Source organism: Neovison vison, chromosome 12 (genome assembly GCF_020171115.1).
Source record: "Neovison vison isolate M4711 chromosome 12, ASM_NN_V1, whole genome shotgun sequence".
NCBI classification, from domain to species: domain Eukaryota; kingdom Metazoa; phylum Chordata; class Mammalia; order Carnivora; family Mustelidae; genus Neogale; species Neogale vison.
The window spans coordinates 25,525,846-25,546,608 of NC_058102.1; the positions used below are offsets into that span (position 1 = coordinate 25,525,846).

The window sequence follows — 20,763 nt, forward strand, 5'->3', positions numbered from 1 at the left end:
TCTCTAAGCGGCTCCCTTCCACTCAGGTCATGATCCCAGGGTCCTGGGATCAAGGCCCACATCGGGCTCCCTGCTGAGGGGGAAGCCTGCTTTTCCCTCTCCCACTCCCCTGCTTGTGTTCCCTCTCTCTCTGTGTCTCTCCCTGTCAAATAAATAAATAAAGTCTTTAAAAAAATAAAAATAAAAAATAGAGATAGAAGGTAAACTTCAAACTCATTTTATGAGGCGAACATTATCTTGATCCCATAACCAGACAAAGACCCCTCCAAAAAGGGGACTTACAGAACAATATCCCTGTTGAACATGGATGTAAAAATTCTCACCAAGATACTAACCAATAGGATCCAGTAGTACATTAAAAGGATTATTCACCACAACCAAGTGGGATTTATTCCTAGGCTACAAAGGTGGTTCAATATCTTCAAATCAATCAATGGGATATATTACATTAATAAAAGAAAGGACAAGAACCATATGATCTTCTCAATAGATGCAGGAAAAGCGTTTGACAACACACAGCATCCTTTCTTGATTCAGAGTCTTCACAGTGAAGGGATAGAGGGATCATATCTCATATCATATCATAAAAGCCATATATAAAAAGCCCACAATAATAGCATTCTTCATGGGGAAAAACAGAGCTTTTCCCCTCTGGTCAGTGACATGGCAGGGACGTCTAATATTTTCAACATAGTACTAGTTGTCTTAGCCTCAGCAATCAGACAACAAAAAGAAATAAAAAGCATCTGAATCAGCAAAGAATAAGCCAAACTCTCACTCTTCACAGAACATGATACTCTGTGTGGAAAACTGAAAAGATTCCACCCCCAAATTGCTAGAACTCATACAGGAATTCAGTAAAGTGGCAGGGTATAAAATCAATGCACAGAAATCAGTTGCATTTCTATACTCCAACAATTAGACAGAAGAAAGGGAAAGTAAGGAGTTGATCCTATTTAGAGTTGCATCCAAAAACCATAAGATACCTAGGAATAAACCTAACCAAAGACGCAAAGGATCTGTACTCAGAAAATTATAGAACACTCAAGAAAGAAATTGAGGAAGACACAAAGAAATGGGAAAACGTTCCATACTCATGGATTACAAGAGCAAATATTGTTAAGATATTTATGCTACCTAGAGCAACTACACATTCAGTGCAATCCCTATCCAAATTCCATCGGCATTTTTCACAGAGCTGGAATAAGTAATCCTAAAATTTGTATGGAACTGGAAAAGACCCCTATAGCCAAAGGAATGTTGAAAAAGAAAACCAAAGCTGGTGGCATCACAATTCCGGACTTCAAGCTCTTTCACAAAGCTGTCATCATCAAGACAGTATGGTACTGGCACAAAAACAGAGACAATAGATGAATGAAACAAAACAGAACTCAGAAATGGATCCTCAACTGTATGATCAACTGATCTTCAACAGAATAGGAAAGAATGTCTAGTGGAAAAGGGACAGTCTCTTCAACAAATGCTATTGGGAAAATTAGACAGTCACATGCAGAAGAATGAAATTGGACCCTTTTCTTACACCATACACAAAAATAAACTCAAAGTGGATGGAAGACCTAAATGTGAGACAATTCCATCAAAATCCTAGAGGGGAACACAGGCAGCAACCCCTTCAGCCTTGGCTGCAGCAGCTTCTTGCTAAACACACCTCCAAAGGCAACGGAAACAAAAGCAAAAATGAACTATTGGGACTTTATCAAGAAAAAAAGCCTTTGCATAGCAAAGGAAACCTTCGACAAAACCAAAATACAGCTGACAGAATGGGAGAAGATAATTGCAAATGATTTAATCAGATAAAGGGCTAGTATCCAAAATCTTTTCAAACTCAACACCCAAAGAACAAATAATCCCATTAGGTAATGGGCGGCAGAGTGAACAGATTTCCAAAGAAGACATCCAAATGGCCAACAGACACATAAAAAACTGTTCTACATCACTTGGCATTAGAGAAATATAAATCAAACAATGTGATACCACCTCACACCAGTCAGAATGGCTAAAATTAACAAGTCAGGAAACAACAGATGTTGGCGAGAATGTAGAGAAAGGGGAACTCTCTTACACTGTTGGTGAGAATGCAAGCTGGTACAGCCACTCTGGAAAATAGTATGGAGGTTCCTCAAAGATTTAAATATAGAAGTACCCTATGACCCAGTAATTGCACTACTGTTTATTTACCCCAAATATACAAATGGAGTGATCGAGGGGTGCCTGGATGGCTCAGTGGGTTGGGCCTCTGCCTTTGGCTCAGGTCATGATCTCAGGGTTCTGGGATTGAGCCCTGCATCAGGCTCTCTGCTTGGCAGGGAGCCTGCTCCCCCCAACTTCTCTCTGCCTGCCTCTCTGCCTACTTGTGATCTTTGTCAAATAAATAAATAAAATCTTTTTAAAAAATGGAATGATAGAAAGGGGCAGCTGTACCCCAATATTTATAGCAGCAACATTCACAATAGCCAAACTATGGAAAGAGTCCGGATGTCCATTGACAGATGAATGGATGATGAAGATATGGTATATATATACAATGGAACATTATGTACCCCTCAAAATGAAATGGCAGTGACATGGATGGAGCCAAAGGGTATTATGCTAAGTGAAATAAGTCAGTCAGAGAAAGACAATTTTCATGATTTCACTGATACATGGAATTTAAGAAACGAAACAGAGGGTCATAGAGAAAAAGAGGGAAAAAAATAAAGCAAGACGAAACCAGGGAGGGAGATAAATCATAGAGACTCTTGGACATAGGAGAAATCTGAGGGGTGCTGGAGGATGGGCAGAGGGATGGGACAGCTGGGTGATGGACATTGGGAAGGGTATGTGCCATAATGAACACTGAATTATATAAGAGTGATGCTAAGGTATTATATAAGAGTGATGCATCACAGACCTGTACCCCTGAAACCAATAATACGTTATGTGTTAATTAATTGAATTTAAATTTGAAAAGAAAAAATATGGGCTAAAATTAGTCTTTTTTTTTTTTTCAAAGATTTCATTTACTTATTTGACAGACAGAGATCACAAGTAGGCAGAGAGACAGGCAGAGAGAGAGGAGGAAGCAGGCTCTCCATGGACCAGAGAGCCCGATGCGGGGCTCGATCCCAGGACCCCGGGATCATGACCCAATCTGAATGCAGAGGCTTTAACCTACTGAGCCACCCAGGTGCCCCAAATTAGTCATTTTTTCAAAGGAGATAAACAGATGGCCAGGAATATGGAGAAATTGAAACCCCTGTGCATTGCTGGCGAGAATGTAAAATGGTACATACAGCCTCTTTGGAACATAGTCTGGCAGTTCCTCCAAATGTTAAATTTGGAGTTACCATATAACCCAGCAATTCTACTCCTTGTTATATACCCACGTGAAAAAAGCATATGTCCAGAGAAAATCTTAGTGCAAAATGTTCATAGCAGCATTATTCATCATAGCTAAAAAATGGAAGGAACTCAAATGCCCATCAACTGATAAATGGAGCCATCAACTGATGAATGTATAAACAAATGTAGTCTATACGCACAATTATTACAGAGCAGTTTGTAAATGTTCTGATGCATGCTGCAACATGGATGGACCTTAGAAATTGGGTAAGTGAAGGAAGTCAGTCACAAAAGACCGCATGTTGTACGACTCCATTTACATGAAATGCTCAGCATGAGGACATCCATAGAGACAGAAGATAAATGGTTGCAGAAGGTGGACAGAAGGGAGGATAGGGAGTGCCTGCTTATAGGCATGGAGTTTCTTCTGGGGGTAATGAGAATGTTCTAAAGTGAGATTGTGGTGATGATTATATAACCTTGAATATATTGAAAACCATGGACTGTAGAAAGGTGAAAATACATTTTATGGAATATGAGTATTTTAATAAAACTATCAAAATAAAGAATCTTACTATAGGGAAAACAATAAAGCCGAGTGAAAGACTGTACAGAGTAATGCCTATGGTATAGCCCTATATTCATCAACCCAAAGGTCTTTGAAGTAGAAGCTTTAGGAAGAGAGCTTCTTTTATTTTTTCAAAACTTTTTTAAAGACTTTATTTTATTTTAAGATTTATTTATTTGAGAGAGAGAGAGCAAGCACAAGAGGGGTGAGGGGCAGAGGGAGAAACAGGCTCTTCACTGAGCTCCAAGCCCGATACAGGGCTCAATCCCGGGACTCTGGTATCAGGACCTGAGCCAAAGGCAGATGTTTAACTGACCGAGCCACCCAGGCATGCCTAAAGATTTTATTTTTAAGTAATCTCCACATCCAATGTGGGACTTAAACTCACCACACCAAGACCAAGAGTCTCGTTCTCTTCTGACTGAGCCAACCAGGTGTCCCTAGTTGAGACATTTTTAAATAATTTATCCTTAATTTAAATTCAGTTAATTAACATAAAATGTATTATTGGTTTCTGAGGTTAGGGTCAGTGATGCATCAGTCTTATATAATATCTAGTGCTCATTACATCACATGCCCTCCCTAATGTCTATCACCCAGTTATCCTATTCCCTCTCTTCCCTCCCTTCCAGGAACCCTCAGCGTGTTTCCTATGATTGAGTCTCTTATGGTTTGTCTCTCTCTCGCTCTGATTTCATCTTGTTTGATTTTTTACTCTCTTCCCCTATGATCCTCTGTTTCGTTTCTTAAATTCCACATGTAAGTGAGATCATATGATAGTTGTCTTCGTCTCATTGACTTATTTTGCTCAACATAGTGCCCTTGAGTTCCATCCACATCATTATAGATGTCAAGTTTTCATTCTTTTTGATGCCTGAGTAATATTCCATCACATATATACACTGCATCTTCATCCATTCATCTGTCAATGGACATCTAGATTCTTTCCATAGCTTAGCTATTGTGAACATTGCTGGTATAAATATTGGGGTGCAGGTGCCCCTTTGGATCATTGCATTTGTATCTGTGGCTTAAGTACTCAGTAGTGCAATTTTCTGGGTCTTAGGGTGAGAGTGAGAGCTTGTTTTATAACTTCTTTGATCCTCCATTTTTTTTTTAAGATTTTATTTGTTTATTTGACAGACAGAGATCACAAGCAGACAGAGAGGCAGGCAGAGAGAGAGAGAGAGGAAAGCAGGCTCCCTGCCGAGCAGAGAGCCCGATGCAGGACCCAATCCCAGAACCCTGAGATCATGATCTGAGCCGAAGGCAGCGAGCGGCTTAACCCACTGAGCCACCCAGGCGCCCCTGATCCTCCATTTCTTAATTGACACAATGAGACAGTAATCCCCTGGGTAACTCCACAGATCCTACAGGATACATAGTTGTAACATCCCAACTATTAGTTGTAAAAACACTTCTGAAGTCAAGAAAGTTTATGCACATTAGGCACTTGTAATATACTTCTTAGATTGTGTTTGTTTGTTTATTTATTTATTTATTTAATTTATTTGACAGACCGAGATCACAAGTAAGCAGAGAGGCAGGCAGAGAGAGAGAGGAAGGAAAGCAGGCTCGATGCGGGGCTCAAACCCAGGACTCTGGGATCATGACCTGAGCCGAAAACAGAGGCTTTAACACACTGAGCCACCCAGGTGCCCCTTAGATTGTGTTTATGATAGGTTGTATTGGTTTCCTAGAGCTGCTGTTATAAAATACCACTAACTGGGTGGCTTAAAACAACAGAAGTTTATTGTTTCACAGTTCTGGAGGCCAGATGTCTGAATTCAAGGTGTTGACAAGGCCATGTTCCCTCCGAAGCCGATAGGAGAGAATCTTTCTTCTTCCTGGTGGCTTGCCCACAGTTCTCATAGTTCCTGGGCGTATACCTGGCAGGAGCTGGGGTCTCTGCCTCTGTCGTCAGAGTGTCCTCCCTTCATGCATGTCTGCATCTCTTCTCTTCTCAAAAGAACAGCAGTCAGGTTAGGGGCTCATCTTAGTCCCATATGACTTCATCTTAATTTACTAATTTTATCTGCAACAACCCTATTTCCAACAAAAGTCACATTCTGAGGTCCCTGGGGGTTAGGACTTGAGAATATCTTTTGCAGGCCATGAATCACGCCAAAAACAGGTGCCATAGTCCGTGGACATACAATGAGCACGTAGCTCATCATGTTTCAGTGCCGGTAACATTTCCTTATGAAACTGCCAGACTTAGTAGAGGAGAAAAAAAAAAAGGGTATATACCACTGGGCCCTTGTTTTAACTTTGTGAAGAGAGAGCAAACAGATGTTCAAAGAGATACTTCCGCAAAAGTAAACAAACTACCTGGAAAGGGAAGAATATTAATTTTGTACCACACCTGTGTGCCTATTCTTGTCTTTGTACTATGGGAACAGGTATTACACTTAATCTTTAAAAACATGCTAGGATATATATATATATATACATAACATATGTACTATTCTTTTTTTACTGAGGAAAAGGAGTTTTTTTATACAGGTTAAGTAACTTGCCTTGAAGCCCACTGAAGTGGGTTTTTGAACCAAAATATATCTCTGCTCATAACTTGGGATAAGCCAAATAAGCTGAATGATATTGATGGAACATGTTTGAGATGGTAGTAAATAGCCATGGTAATCTCTATTTTTTTCATGTTCCACCTTTTTAGTTTGATGTTTCGGGTTCTTTTAGTGCTTAACAAATGGTTGACGTTGAGATCTTTCATTCTCCTTCATTATGGTTAGAATATTCACCACTGTTCACCTTTCCTGCATATTGACTTCCCTACCTCTTTTCCAAATTTTCTTTGTAAAATAGCTGATGTAATATGTACCCTTATGAAGAGAGGGGTGAAAACCCAAGAACTTTGTTCTAGAGAGGCTAATTATGGTGTTACCTCATTGGGGGAATAATTTAATGATAAAGGTGTTTCTCAGGCAGATCTGGTTGTTCAGCTTTTTGCTTTTTCAATAGAGCCCTTGAGTAGCATAGCAGAGACCTTTTAAGAATTCTGTTAAAAAGTAATGGATAATTTGCGACGACATGGATGGAACTAGAGGGTATCATGCTTAGTGATATAAGTCAATCGGAGAAAGACAACTATCATAAGATCTCCCTGATATGAGGAAGTGGAGATGCAGCATGGGGGGCTAAGGGGGTAGGAGAAGAATAAATGAAACAAGAGGGGATTGGGAGGGAGACAAACCATCAGTGACTCTTAATTTCACAAAACAAACTGAGGGTTGCTGGGGGGAGGGGATTTGGGAGAGGGGGGTGGGCTTATGGACATTGGTGAGGGTATGTGCTATGGTGAGTGCTGGGAAGTGTGTAAACCTGGTGATTCACAGACCCGTACCCCTGGGGATAAAAATATATGTTTATTTAAAAAAAAAGTAATGGATAAATTTCACTGAATTTTACTTGTAGTGAACAAATAGGAATAGACGAGAACACGGTTAAGAATTTACAGAGCTGGGCTATGATCAAGAGATCAGAACATGAAACTGGGTTTCAGATCAAAAGGTTCTGTTTTGGAATTTGTTTGACTTATTTTATGATCTTCATGAGGTAATTTCATTTGTGGCTAATGTTTCAGCTTCCACAGCAGAGTACTTCTGGGAGATGCAGTTATTTAACAGGCAGTCTGCTCTGAAATGTGATGTAATTTAAGTGAGGACTGTCATTAACTGAGAAGTCAAGATGCCAAATATGGCCTCTTGAGGTTTTACATTGCGGTGTATTTTGCCGTCATTGTTTGACTTGGGTCAGAATAAGTCATTTGTTCTTCCAAGTTGAAGATAATACAGAACTTTCATTTTGTTCTGTTTCTTAGTTATCTTTGACTTTCTACTTTGAAAATTATTGTAATTCATTGGATAATTTTCTAGTATTTACTAGCCCTCTTTAGCTCTATAGTTGTCCTGGTTTAAAAGGTAAACTAGACAACCGAATACATAGATTCCTAGAATTTTAGAATCACAGGAGGCCTTAATCATCTAAGCCAATCCCCTACCTTTTTTTTTTTTCCACATTGACCTATTAGTTTGAAATTATATTTTCATGTTACTCAGTACATAGTCAAAAGCAGTGTATTCCATTCTTAGATTCTGAGAAAGTGACAGCCACTCTTGTACACATTCATGCATATCAGTTGCAGTGGACCACACATTGTGCTGTATACGGTAGGTAAGTAAGGTCCTAAACTAGAGGGAATTAAACATGTCAGCAAATAAACACAATCCCCTGGAGTAAAGTTCTGTAAATACTACGTGAATAAGAGAATAACTTGTCCTCTTACAGTGGTGGGGAGAGAATGTCAAGGCAGCCTTTCATAGAGGAGAAAACCTTTGAGTGCTATCTTAAAGGATAAGTTGGAATGTTATAGGCAGAAGCCTTTGAGGAGGGGAGAAATGATAAGGAAGGAAGTCAAAGCAGAAGGAAGGGCATAGAGCGACAGACGTGCAAGGGCAAAGCAGACTTGGAGTTGCAAGGTGATTCCAGCATGGCTGGAGGAGAGACAATACAGTGTTGGGAGCAGGAATGGACTAATGAAGATAACTACACATACTGTGGAGTGTCTTAGATGCACGGCAACGGAAACTTGAGTCTTTTTTGCCCACAGGTGATGGGAGTTGCTAATGGGTTTCAACCTGAGAACTAAGGTATTTGCGTTTTAGAACTATTACTCTGGTGGCAGTGTAGAGACTGGATTGCAGTGGGGTTAAATCTAGAGCCAAGGAAACTACTTAGTTTCCTGCAGTAGTGTAGGCAAGAAATAAGGAGGCAGTATTAAAGGAGAGGTAAGGATCAATGAAGCTTTGAGGAAACATTCAGAAGGATCAATTGTCAGGACTTGATGACTCAGATGTGATCATAGAAGGTGGAGAAGAAAGAGTGCAGGTTTCTAACTTTGATGAGTAAATATCTACAGTATCTAGTATACAGAGACTTGATGACGTGTTTAAGGAGTGACAGAAGGGCATTGGATGAATGCTTTATTCTTTGTAAATCTTTTCCTGAATTACACACCTCTGCCTGTTAGAATCTTTCGCTACTTCAAGATTTCAGCACATTTCATAGTTATATGTATAGTTGTTTATTTGGTATGCTTTCCTTATTCACTTCTTGAAGGCTGGGGATTTTTAAAAATTTATCCTTAAATTCATCTTATGGCAGCCACTCTCCTGCCCCATCCCAGACCTACAGAATCAGAATTTCTAAGACAGTTCAATGGGAATCTGAAATTTTTTTTTTAAGATTTTATTTATTTATTTGACAGAGAGAGATCACAAGTAGGCAGAGAGGCAGGCAGAGAGAGGAGGAAGCAGGCTCCCCGCTGAGCAGAGAGCCCGATGTGGGGCTCGATCCCAGGACCCTGGGATCATGACCTGAGCCGAAAGCAGAGGCTTTAACCCACTGAGCCACCCAGGCGCCCCGGGAATCTGAAATTTAAGAGCAGCTTGGACGTTCTAATAAGTAATGTTTTCACATTTAACTGTAGAGCAATCAATCAGCTGAGGGTAGAGCTGTTTTCTCCTACTAACCTTACTATCAAATGATGGATAGATAAAGAGTTTTAAATTATGGAGTAAGGATAGTGGTCACTCCTTCCTTTTGGAATGATTTCAGAATAATGAGGGTAAGAAATGAAAATTCTGCCTTTAGTGTATTAGAAGACAGCTTAAACTTCCAATCCCAATGTATGAATAAAGGCTCCCATTTCCACCAGCAGTAGATAAAGGTTCCAGTTTCTCCATATCCTCACCAACACCTGCTATTTTCTGATATTTTTTAAGTTTATTTATTTTTTTAGTAATCTAGTACTTCGATATATAGTAATTTAATCATCTCAAATCCTTGACCCCAAGATCAAGAGTTGCATGCTCTTCTGACTGAGTCAGCCAGGCACCCCATTCTGTGGGTATGAAGTGGAATATTACTGTGGTTTTAATGTGCGTTTCCCTGATGACTGATTATATTCTTATATTCTTATACATCTTTTCATGAAGTTATTGGCTATTCTTATATATTTAATGAAATGTCTAGTCACATCTTATGTATACTGGACACAGAACCTGTTTGCAATTATTTTTTTTTACCACCAGGGTTTATCTGAAATTTATTTTCTTTATGGTGTCTTTTTGAGCCTAAAATTTTTAATTATATGAAGTTTAATTTATCGATGTTTTTTTCTTTAATGGATCATGCCTTTGGTGTTATATCTAAAAACTGTTACTCTATTCAGAGTTACAAAGGCTTTCTTCTAGAAGTTTTATAGTTTTAGCTCCTATATTTAAGCCCAGGATACATTTTTTAAATTTTTGTATGTGGTGTCAGTTAGCTTATAAATTCATCTTTTTGCTTATGGATATCTAACCGGTCCACTCATTTTCAACCATTTGTTGAAAAACAAAATCCTTTCTTTTTATTTTTTAAAAATTTTATTTATTTACATGAGAGAGAGAGCATGAGAAGGGGGAGGGTCAGAGGGAGAAGCAGATTGCCTGAGCCGAAGGCAATCGCTTAACCAACTGAGCCACCCAGGCAAACCAAAATCTTTTCTTCCATTGAGTTGCCTTGACAACTTTGTCAAGAATCCAGTGACCGAATTTAAGGGCTTGCTTGTCCCTGTTTTTCCCCATTGATCTACATGTCTGTCTTTATGCCAGTACTCACCATTCCCCCCCCAAAGTTTATAGTCTTAGCTTCTAGAAAGCAAACGCATACTTCATAGTCCCCAGCTCCAGTGCTGCCTCTGAATGCCACCACTCTCTTTCTCACTGACTTGCCATGTCACACCTGAGATACTGAACGTTTGACTCTTAAGATTTTGCAATTATAAGTTCAACACTTTCATTTGACAGATAAGGATTGTCAGGCCCCAAGTTAAAGTCTTTTTGTCTCCTGCTGGAACAGAAGCATGTTACCTGCCCGGGTATAACATTGACTATGGAGTCACCACACACCTCTCTCTAAAGAGGGCCTGGCAGAGGAAGGTCCTGAGGAGATAAAAGGTATTTGGAGTAGAGACTTAATAAGCACAGAGTTATAAAAGGAGGAAAGGCGGGGGTGCCTGGGTGACTTAGTCCGATCAGTTGAACTCCTGATTTCAGCGCAGGTCATGATCTCAGGGTCATGAGATTGAGCCCTGAGTTGGGCTCCACACCCAGCGCAGAGTCTGCTTGAGATTCTCTCTCTCCCTTTCCCTCTGTGCACCACCCCTGCACCCCAAGCTTGCTTGCCTTTGTGTGCTCTCTCTCTCTCAGTTAATAAATAAATAAATCTTTAAAAAGAGAAAAGAAAACAAAAGGGAGATGCCAAAAGTAAAGTACACCTACTTCAAATTTTTGTAGAAAGGTACTGCACATTTTAGGTGGCTTTGCTAGTCAAATGCTTCACCATCTATAGTGTACCTAGGTTTCCTTTTTACTTACTTTTTTTAAAAGATTTGATTTGTTTATTAGAGATCACAGATTGGGGGGTGTAGAGGGAGAGGGAGAAGCAGACTCCCTGCTGAGCAGGAGCTTAGTCCCAGGACACTGGGATCAGGACCTGAGCCAAAGGTAGATGCTTAACCAGCTGAGGCACCCAGACACCCCTATACCTATATTCTTTTAAAACTACTGCTAAGAGTACCTCTTGACCTGTGTGGGACCTCCCATCACTTGAAAATAAGAGTGCTGAGTTAAGGTTTTAGTTCTTTCAGTGATTTAGGTTTTTCTTTTTTGTTTCTTTTAACTTTTTTTTATTTTTATTTTTAAATAATCTCTGCACCCAGTGTAGGGCTCAAACCCATAGCCCTGAGATCAAGAGTCTGATACCCCCTTTTTATATTTTTAACGCATTTCTACTGGCCTTCAATTTTAAAAGATATCCTGTATTTTACAAAATTAAACTTTCTAGCTACAGATGATAAAACTCGTTATGATAGGAAAACAACAATTATCCTTGTGCGTGTGCGTATGCGTGTGTATGTGAGTGGGTGTACATGGTCATGGTTATTAGCACATGACTGATACATGGTCTGAAAGACCACACTGTGCATAGACTGCTTCCTGAGGAATGTGAGCTAGTGAATGGAGCTGAGTATCTTGTACTGTATATTGCTCGGTTGAGCAAAACTTACCCAGTCTGTTGGTCACAGTAATTCAACAACCTATCTTAGAAAAGCAGGATGATAATGGGGATGGAGGTCAAATTCATCTATCTAATTGTTCCTTTAAAGATAAAGTTTAGAAAAATAAAGGATAGAGTTTGGGAGCTAAGGTAAAGGAGCAAGGCAAAATATCCTAGGCTAACTAGACAGCAGTATTAATGCGTTCTGAATGAATAACTGATTGCTCCTTAAAGATTATTTGTGTAAGTCGTTGGTTTCACACCCTACTTTGAATTTTTTTCTTGCATAACAATATTTATATTCTGATGGAAGGGTTAGGATTTTTTTATATTGATTTTAAGTTGTTGTACTAAAATATGAAAACATGTAAGGGATAAGTACACACTGCACGATTAATATTTACTCTTGGAGGGGGAGGGAAACTTTAGCATAATATATAACAATTTGTTTCATGAAATGTTTTAAACCAGGTACTGCAGAATGTTTGGGATTTGTTAAATCTTGAAGGGAGGGGGATGATATATGTGGGTATTTGTTGAGCAATGAATCTTTGTGAGGAGATGCCATGATTACCAGCAGATATTGAAAAGACATTCAGGGTAGTAGAAGAATTCCTAGTTTATATATTGGGAAGAACTCATGTTTATGTGACATCTCTAGGAGCCATTTCTCCTGCAGAATGTGACTTTCCAGTTTTTGAATCATTGGCTTGTGCTCCACCGAGGCTCAGGCTTCTCAGGACAGTCAGTCGAGCAGTACAGTGCTTGTAACAGTCCAACGTGAGATCACCGAATGCTCTGCACTCTTCCTGTATTGTGTTTCAGTAACCGTATCTAGTTCTCCATGTTTCTATTTGAGATGTTATATAGTATAGAATATGTTCTAATCAGAAACCTCTAAGTGTCATAGCTTGAATTTATATCTTACTGGCTCAAAGCTGATTTTCATTATCCTTTTACAAGTTCATGCTTTTTTAATGCACTCTTCTCCACAGAATGAAGATACTGGAATGAAGAGTAAAGTCCATCATATTGCCAAGGAGATCATGAGCTCAGAGAAGGTGTAGGTATTCAGTTCATAATTCGGAAGACCATTTATTTCCCCACTGGCTCATTTAAAACATTTCTTTTATTGTTATCTTTTACAGGTTTGTGGATGTATTAAAACTTTTGCATATTGTGAGTATCTACAAATAACTGTCCTCTTTTGCATTTTTCCTTATGTCAAAAAATTTTTAGCATAACTTTAAATATACTTTATATATATGTGTGTGTGTGTGTGTGTGTGTGTGTGTGTATACACATACTCTTTCTAATATATGGTTAGATGTTTAAATTCATGTATATGTGAATATAGATATTTTCTGAAATGTATGTATCTGTTGTGTGTGTAGTATACCCAGATGATTTCCAAAAAATAGAATCTTTATATCCATATATCCAAAGTTTTCAAACTTCCTGTGTTCATAATAAAGAGTTTTTAGTGATAATATTTCTTGGGCATTTGCAGAAGATGTCTATCAGAATTTTGCACTAGCAATGTATAAAAAATGTCATGATCAGTGTTCAGAACTATTCCCTCTGAATCTGCTCTCAAAAATAGACCTTAAAATAGACATTTTTACAACTAACTTTTTAAAGTTCTGTATTCAATTTTTGTAATTATCAACTTGAACAAACTTGTTGGAAAACAGTTATGATGTGTCTGACAGCATATTCATTTTTCTCATGCATTTTTTTGTACCTGCAAGTTTTTACAAGTTCTAGTATGCATTGGAAGTGAAAGTACTTTTAATCCTACTTTATTCCAGTTATATTTTGGCAAGTTATTAAAATTTAACAAAAGAAGGGTAAGGTAGAGGAAACAATGAAGAAAGAAATTGAAGTGAAAATTTACTTGGATGGTATAATTATTAACATCATCTTAAACTTAATTACTGAGAAATGGTAGGTTCACACCCATTAATATCTCTAAGAGTATCATTTTCAGTTTTCCTTTTAAGTTCAGTGAACTTAAAAGGTAGGGTACATTTAAGGGTGATTCACATTCACTAAATCCAACAGAAACCTGGAACTCTAATTCCTGCATGAAAAATCTCTAGTTTTGGAAACCTTTTTTCTTTCTTTCTTTCCCTTTCTTTCTTTCTTTCTTTCTTTTCTTTTTCTTTCTTTTTTTTTTTAAGATTTTATTTATTTATTCAACACAGGGAGAGATCACAAGTAGGCAGAGAGGCAGGCAGAGAGAGAGGAGGAAGCAGGCTCCCCACTGCACAGAGGGCCCGGATGCAGGGCTCAATCCCAGGACCCTGGGATCACAACCTGAGCTGAAGGCAGAGGCTTAACCCACTGAGCCACCCAGGCGCCCCTGGAAATCTTTTCTAAAACAATTCTTAACATTACTAATTTGTTTTGAGAAATTACTATCATGTGAATAGTTTCTTATGTAACTCTTGACTGTATTGCTTAGTTCTCTTTGTAATTCTTTTTTTTTTTTGAGATTCCAAAACTTTTTTTTTAGTAAGTAAAAAAACTAATAGACATAAAATCAGCAAGGATATACAAGAACTGAATAATACCATTAACCAACTAAAATCCAATTGGCATTTATACAACCCTTCATCAAAAAAAAAAAACCAATAAAATTCTTTTTATAAAACTATATAGAACTTACCCAAGAGAGATCATATCCTACTGCTTTAGCTACAACCCTCAAATTCTGTTACGTTGTATTTTTTTTTACTTTTTTTAGTTCAAAATGTAATTCATTTTTAAAAATTATAGCATGATATTTGATCACCCAAACAGATTTGTTGAGTTTGAAGTATATTGTCATTTCAAATATATAACAACATGATGAATAAATAGCTTTCCAAAATAAACTCTGGTTTGAACTGAATAAATTCCATTTTTTACTGAACCTCTCTATTGTTTAAATAATTGTAGAGTAAAAAGAAAAAAGCTGAACTCCCTTTCTCTGGAAAGCTCAGCCTATCTGTAGGACAAACAAATTGTACTTATTTGACATATTTTCTGATCAACATGTTTAAAAAAGTAAAAAAATTTCCTTTCTAAGGAAGTTTTAAGCGTTCACTTTGTAAGGTCATGGAGGCAAACAATACTATGGAGCCAGAAAAAATCAAATTGGAACTTGAGTGGGGTAGTTCAGCAAATCTTGCATAGAACACGTGTTGTAGATGTCACGATAAACAGCAGAGTCCCAGTCCTCATAGTGCCTATACGCTAGTGTAGTGTTTCTCATAATGTGGTGAGGGACTGGATTTTAAAATTTCCAATCCATGCCGGATCAGATCTTTTGTAAAATAAAATAGAAATGTCATGACCATGTCAAGGTGACATAAAAGTTTCCAGTCCCTTATTCACCCTTCTAACTAATGTCTTTGCAGACCAGTAACAATTTAAGGACCACACTTTAAGAAAGTTGGCAAAAATATCGGTATCTGTCCTGCCTAAGTACATTGTTTCCTTTTTTCTTCCTTCCTTCATTCCTTCCCTCCTTCCTTTCTGTCTTCTTCTTTTTTTTTTAACTTTATTTTTGAGAGGGGGAGAGAGTGCCCACAAGTGAGTGTTGTGGGGAGGGGCAGAGGGAGAGAATCCCTGAGCAGACCACCCTGCTGAGTGGAGAGCCTGTCAGTCACAGGGCTCTATCCCAGGGACCCCTGAGATCATGACCTGAGTTAAAACCAAGAGTCGGACGGTTAACTGACTGAACCACCCAGGCGCCCCAATTCTGTTTCTTTTTTTTTTTTTTTTTAAGATTTTATTTATTTATTTGACAGATACCACAAGTAGGCAGAGAGGCAGGCAGGATGGGGGAAGCAGGCTCCCCATCGAGCAGAGAACCTGATGCAGGACTCGATCCCAGGACCCTGAGATCATGACCTGAGCCAAAGGCAGAGGCCCAACCCTCTGAACCACCCAGGCATCCCATCCAATTCTGTTTCTTTCTTTCTTTTTTTTTTTTTTAAACAAATAAGTTTTTTTTTTTTTTAAAGATTTTATTTATTTATTTGACAGATAGAGATCACAAGTAGGCAGAGAGGCAGGCACAGAGAGAGAGAGGAGGAAGCAGGCTCCCCACAGAGCAGAGAGCCCGATGTGGGGCTCGATCCCAGGACCCTGGGATCATGACCTAAGCTGAAGGCAGAGGCTTTAACCCAGTGAGCCACCCAGGCACCCCTCCAATTCTGTTTCTTAATAGCTGTGTGAATTTCAGAAAATAGTCTGACCCTTTGGCCTAGCTTTCTTCATTTGCAAGATGGAGATACAAATAATGATCTCTCTAGTTGTGAGGAATCCATGAAATAAAGTAAGTGAAGAGGCTGGTGTGGTACACAATATATAGTAGATGCCCAAATTGCCTTTCATTACCTTCTTCATTTTCCCCTGTAGAACATCAGTGAATGGGAAGAATTCATTTTGTTATCAGACAGTAGCCTTTTTATAATTCTGTCCCTTCCAAATGCTTTTTTCCCTCTCCACTAATATTTCATTTTAATGAAGGAAGTTCGGATTCCAGTAGGTAGAGAAGCAATTAAGAGTCTCATTAGTTTACTGGGGTCCCTGGGTAGCTCAGGTGAGGATCTCAGGGTTGTGAGATGGAACCCCACGCTCCGTGCTGGGTGTGGAGCTTGATTAAGATTCTCTCTCTCCAGGGTGCCTAAGTGGCTCAGTGGGTTAAGCCTCTGCCTTCGCTCAGGTCATGATATCAGGGTCCTGGGATCAAGCCCCGCATTCAGGCTCCCTGCAGGGAGCCTGCTTCCCCCTCTCTTTGCCTACTTGTGACCTGTCTCTCTCTGTCAAATAAATAAAAATTTTTTTTTAAAAAATCTCTCCTTCTGTCCCTTCCCCTTCCTTGTCACCTGCACGCACACATGCACGCTCCCTCTCTCTAAAAACAAACCAAAAAAAAAAGCTTCACTAGTTTATTTATTTTATTATTCAAAACTATTTACCTTGCTCTTACCCCTGTATTTTGGAACAAATCATAAACTCTTATATAAGAGTGAACAGAGTGAGGTATTTCCCATATTGTCTCTGATCTGATAGTTCTCATGGATGGCCTTGGCTTCTTCCCAGATGGTGTTGAACAGAGTGAATCATCCAAAACCCACCTTGACTTGGACATTTTCAAAACCTCCTAAACCTTTAATGTAGGAGTGAGATTAGATCATCTGCCAACCTCATGTTAACATCCTGTCTGGTATGTGCAAATGCTAACGCAGCACGGCCCAGCTCTAATGGGAATTTTAACAACAGACCCTTAGCCAGGTGAGAGCCATTACTAGGAGAGACTTGTTAGCAGCCTAATGTGGGTGAAGTCAAAAGAGTCTCTCTTGTTTCATTTTACCACCCCCACCACCCGTTAAAGCTCGTATTTACCCTTCTACTGAAAGGACCCCACAAAGGTATCCCATGGATAGTTTTAATCCTGAACACTGTTGCTATCTGACTTCACATGAATGAGTTCGTGTCTGTGTTATATCCTAGAATATGACTGCTTTAAAATATAAATAATGGGCTTTAGATAATCCAGTAGATTTTTTTTTTTTTTAAATCAACCAAGTATCCAAGTGGCTTGGGAGAAGCTATTGTTTCAGTTATACGTGATTTCCCATGAACAGTTTTCTGTCTTAGAGACTCTGGAATAGCATTAATAGATCTTTCTGTGATGACAGACATGTTCAGTATCTGCACTGTCCAATATGTCCAATAGTTTTAAGCTTTAAATTTGTCACTGTAGCTCACTAACACTTTATATATCACTTTATCACTCTAGCTCACTGACATTTCTTTGTTTAGAATTTGCTAAACTAGGTGATATAGCTCATAGGAAAAAAAAGGTAAAATCTAGACTGAAGAATTTCATCATTTAAGCTATTGTGACACTGAAAGGAAGTGGGCTTGGATGGAGGCATGCAGTTTAAAATCAACTCAAGATTTGAGGAGCCAGTATATTCAGTTAAGGTCTTTGATTTTTCTGCCTGTGTTTGTGAGGGAAAATTGGGCCTGTAGCTGCAAGAGCAAGACTTTACAGTTAGGGTTTTTTGTGATACGTGCTCTGCAATATCTGCCTTGAGCTCCTGGACTTGGAACCTGATTTTTTTTTTTTTTTTTTTTTTTAAGTAATCTCTACATCCAACGTGGGATTCGAACTTTCATCCCCAAGATCAAGAGTCATATGCTTATTGCTGAGCCAGCCAGGCACCCCTGAACTAGATTTTTAAAAAAGGTCCAGTGGTGCACAGTGTCTCTAAATCAATACCCAATATCAGTGTTTCCCTTTTTAAAAGAATAGTGCCATCCCTGTGGCTGCCAAAGCCAGAAAACTAGGATTTGTTCTTTATTTCTCCCTCACTTCTCCAGCCAACCCATCTGCAAACCTACTAATTCTGTTTCCACTTTACTGCCACCAACCGAGGCCAGAATATCATCTCTTACACAGACAACTGTTCCAGCCTCTTCACAGGGACTCCTGTTTCCATTCTCACCCTTTCTACAATCTGTTTCTTAAATGATTTTTTTCCCTTATTTTAAGAGTGATTTTCTTAAAATACATATCAGAGCATGTCATTCCCATGTTTAAAACCCTTTAAATGATTCCCATTGCGTTAAGAGTAAAGTCCACGTTACTCCCCAAGGCTAATAAGTAGAATGGCCTTATGTCCCAGTCTGCTTGTGATAGTCCTGGCTATTGTCTTGGCACAATGATTATTGATAGAGTTCCTTTTCTCTTGTTGGGTCATTAAATTATGGTTCCCTCTACCCAAAAGGTGTTATGTGATTTGGCCTCTTACTAAGATGAGATGCTGGATAAAGAGGGGTTCTCTCTCAGTCACTGACCATGTTCTGGCCATACAGGCCACCTTCCATTTCTTATTTCACTGCTGTTACTTTGGCTCATAGCTTTTGCTAATGCAGTTTCCTGGAATCTTTCTTCTTCATTTTGTTCATAGCTAGTTTTTTCTTTATCCTTCCAATCTGAGCTTAATGCCACCTCCTTAGAGAGGCCTTCTTTGACTGTCCTTTTCTCCTTCACTTTCCATTTGTGTTCTTTTTGGCATTAAATATAATTTGTATATTGTTTATTTACCTGTTTATTTTTGGTCTACTAAAATGTAAGCTAGGTGAGGGCAGGGATAGTATCTCCAGCACCTAGCATCATTCCTGTTCATTGGAAGGCTTTCAGCAAACATTTGTTGAGTGAATGAGTGTGACTGATTGGTGGTTAAGAATTTTGCCTCCGCCACTATGTGCTCTTGGACAAATTAGTCAAGCCTTGGTTTCTTCTGGAAAATGGTAATAATAATAATAATAATAACCACATAAAGTTGGTGTGGTGATGGGGTACTTGGCTGGCTCAGTCAGTGGAATGTGTGATTCTTGATCTTGGGGTTGTGAGTTTGAGTCCCACATTGTGTGTAGAGATTACTTAAAATCTTGGGATGCGTAGGTGGCTCAGTCAGTTAAGCATCTGCCTTTGGCTCAGGTCATAAGTCCCGCATCCAGCTCTCTGCTCAGTGGGGAGCCTGCTTCCTCCTCTCTCTCTGCCTACTTGTGATCTCCATCTGTCGAATAAATAAAATCTTTAAAAAAAGAAAAATTGCTCTTGTTATTCAGAACTTATATATATATATATAAATTATATATAAATTATGTATTTATATATAAATTAAAATGCATACTATTTAATTATGATGTTACCAAATAAACATTTAATCAAATCAGTCAAAATAGTTTGTTCCTGAAATAGACCCTACTAACTTAGACCCTACTAAGTTCTTCCAATGGGAGGTAAGTTCCATGAAGACAGGGATTTTTACGTTCCATTGATTCTTTATCCCAGTAAATTCATAATCTGTTGAATGAATGAGAGACAACTGACAAATAAAATAGTACTTGGTAAAGCTCTAGTTATTTATATTTGTTTTTCCCTGTTGTAGCAGAGGTTGTCCAATCCGGAGGTTGCTATTGTATTGTACTTAATAGGAAATACACCGTGGATACTTAATATAGTTCAGTGCAAGTGATACAATTTTTTGTTGTCTTATTTTCCCTTTGATGGGAGATTGCCTTAATAAACAGCTTTATAAATTTATTTTATGAATGTCCCAAATAGCATGATTTAAAAATATAGATCTATTTTTTACAAGAGAACGATCAGACACTTTGAGGTCTTTTTGGGGGGGGGCAAAAATGGGCTTTAATTAAGTAGTAAAGTAGTAATGAAGCACCTTTGCTCCACTCATTTCTTTAGGTTGGAACACACTTACATTAAAAATTTGAAGGACTCTCACTGAAATCCGTGGAGTTAGAGGCAGAGTTACTTGGATATCTGTGTGTCAGTAACTAGAATATATCTTTTCCTCTTTTTTTTTTTTAATGCATTATAAAAAAGAATAGAAGACTTTCTCACAGAACCTTTCAGTTTTTTCCAATCGTAAAATAACTTTTTCCTGTTCTACTGAATAGACCCTGTCCTTTGAGTCTTGTTAACCATTTAATTATCATTTATTTGTTCTTTAGTGGTAAAGAATGCTTTCTTAGCATCTCTTCACAAGGCTGCCTAACCTTTCCTTTTTTTTTTTAAATATTTTATTTATTTATTTGACAGAGAGAGAGATCACAAGTAGACAGAGAGGCAGGCAGAGAGAGAGAGAGAGGGAAGCAGGCTCCCTGCCGAGCAGAGAGCTTGATGTGGGACTCGATCCCAG

At 38.6% G+C, this 20,763-nt stretch overlaps 1 protein-coding gene across 4 annotated transcripts in view; it reads left to right on the plus strand.

The window, feature by feature from the left end:
• FGD6 (FYVE, RhoGEF and PH domain containing 6) overlaps positions 1-20,763 on the plus strand; it is a 115,044-nt gene that overhangs the window by 43,195 nt on the left and 51,086 nt on the right. For all 4 annotated transcript variants that reach the window (XM_044228814.1, XM_044228816.1, XM_044228817.1 and 1 more), the window contains exons 4-5: positions 13,027-13,094; positions 13,180-13,210. In XM_044228814.1, the coding sequence (XP_044084749.1) occupies positions 13,027-13,094; positions 13,180-13,210 (99 nt within the window). The remainder of the gene's footprint in view (positions 1-13,026; positions 13,095-13,179; positions 13,211-20,763) is intronic.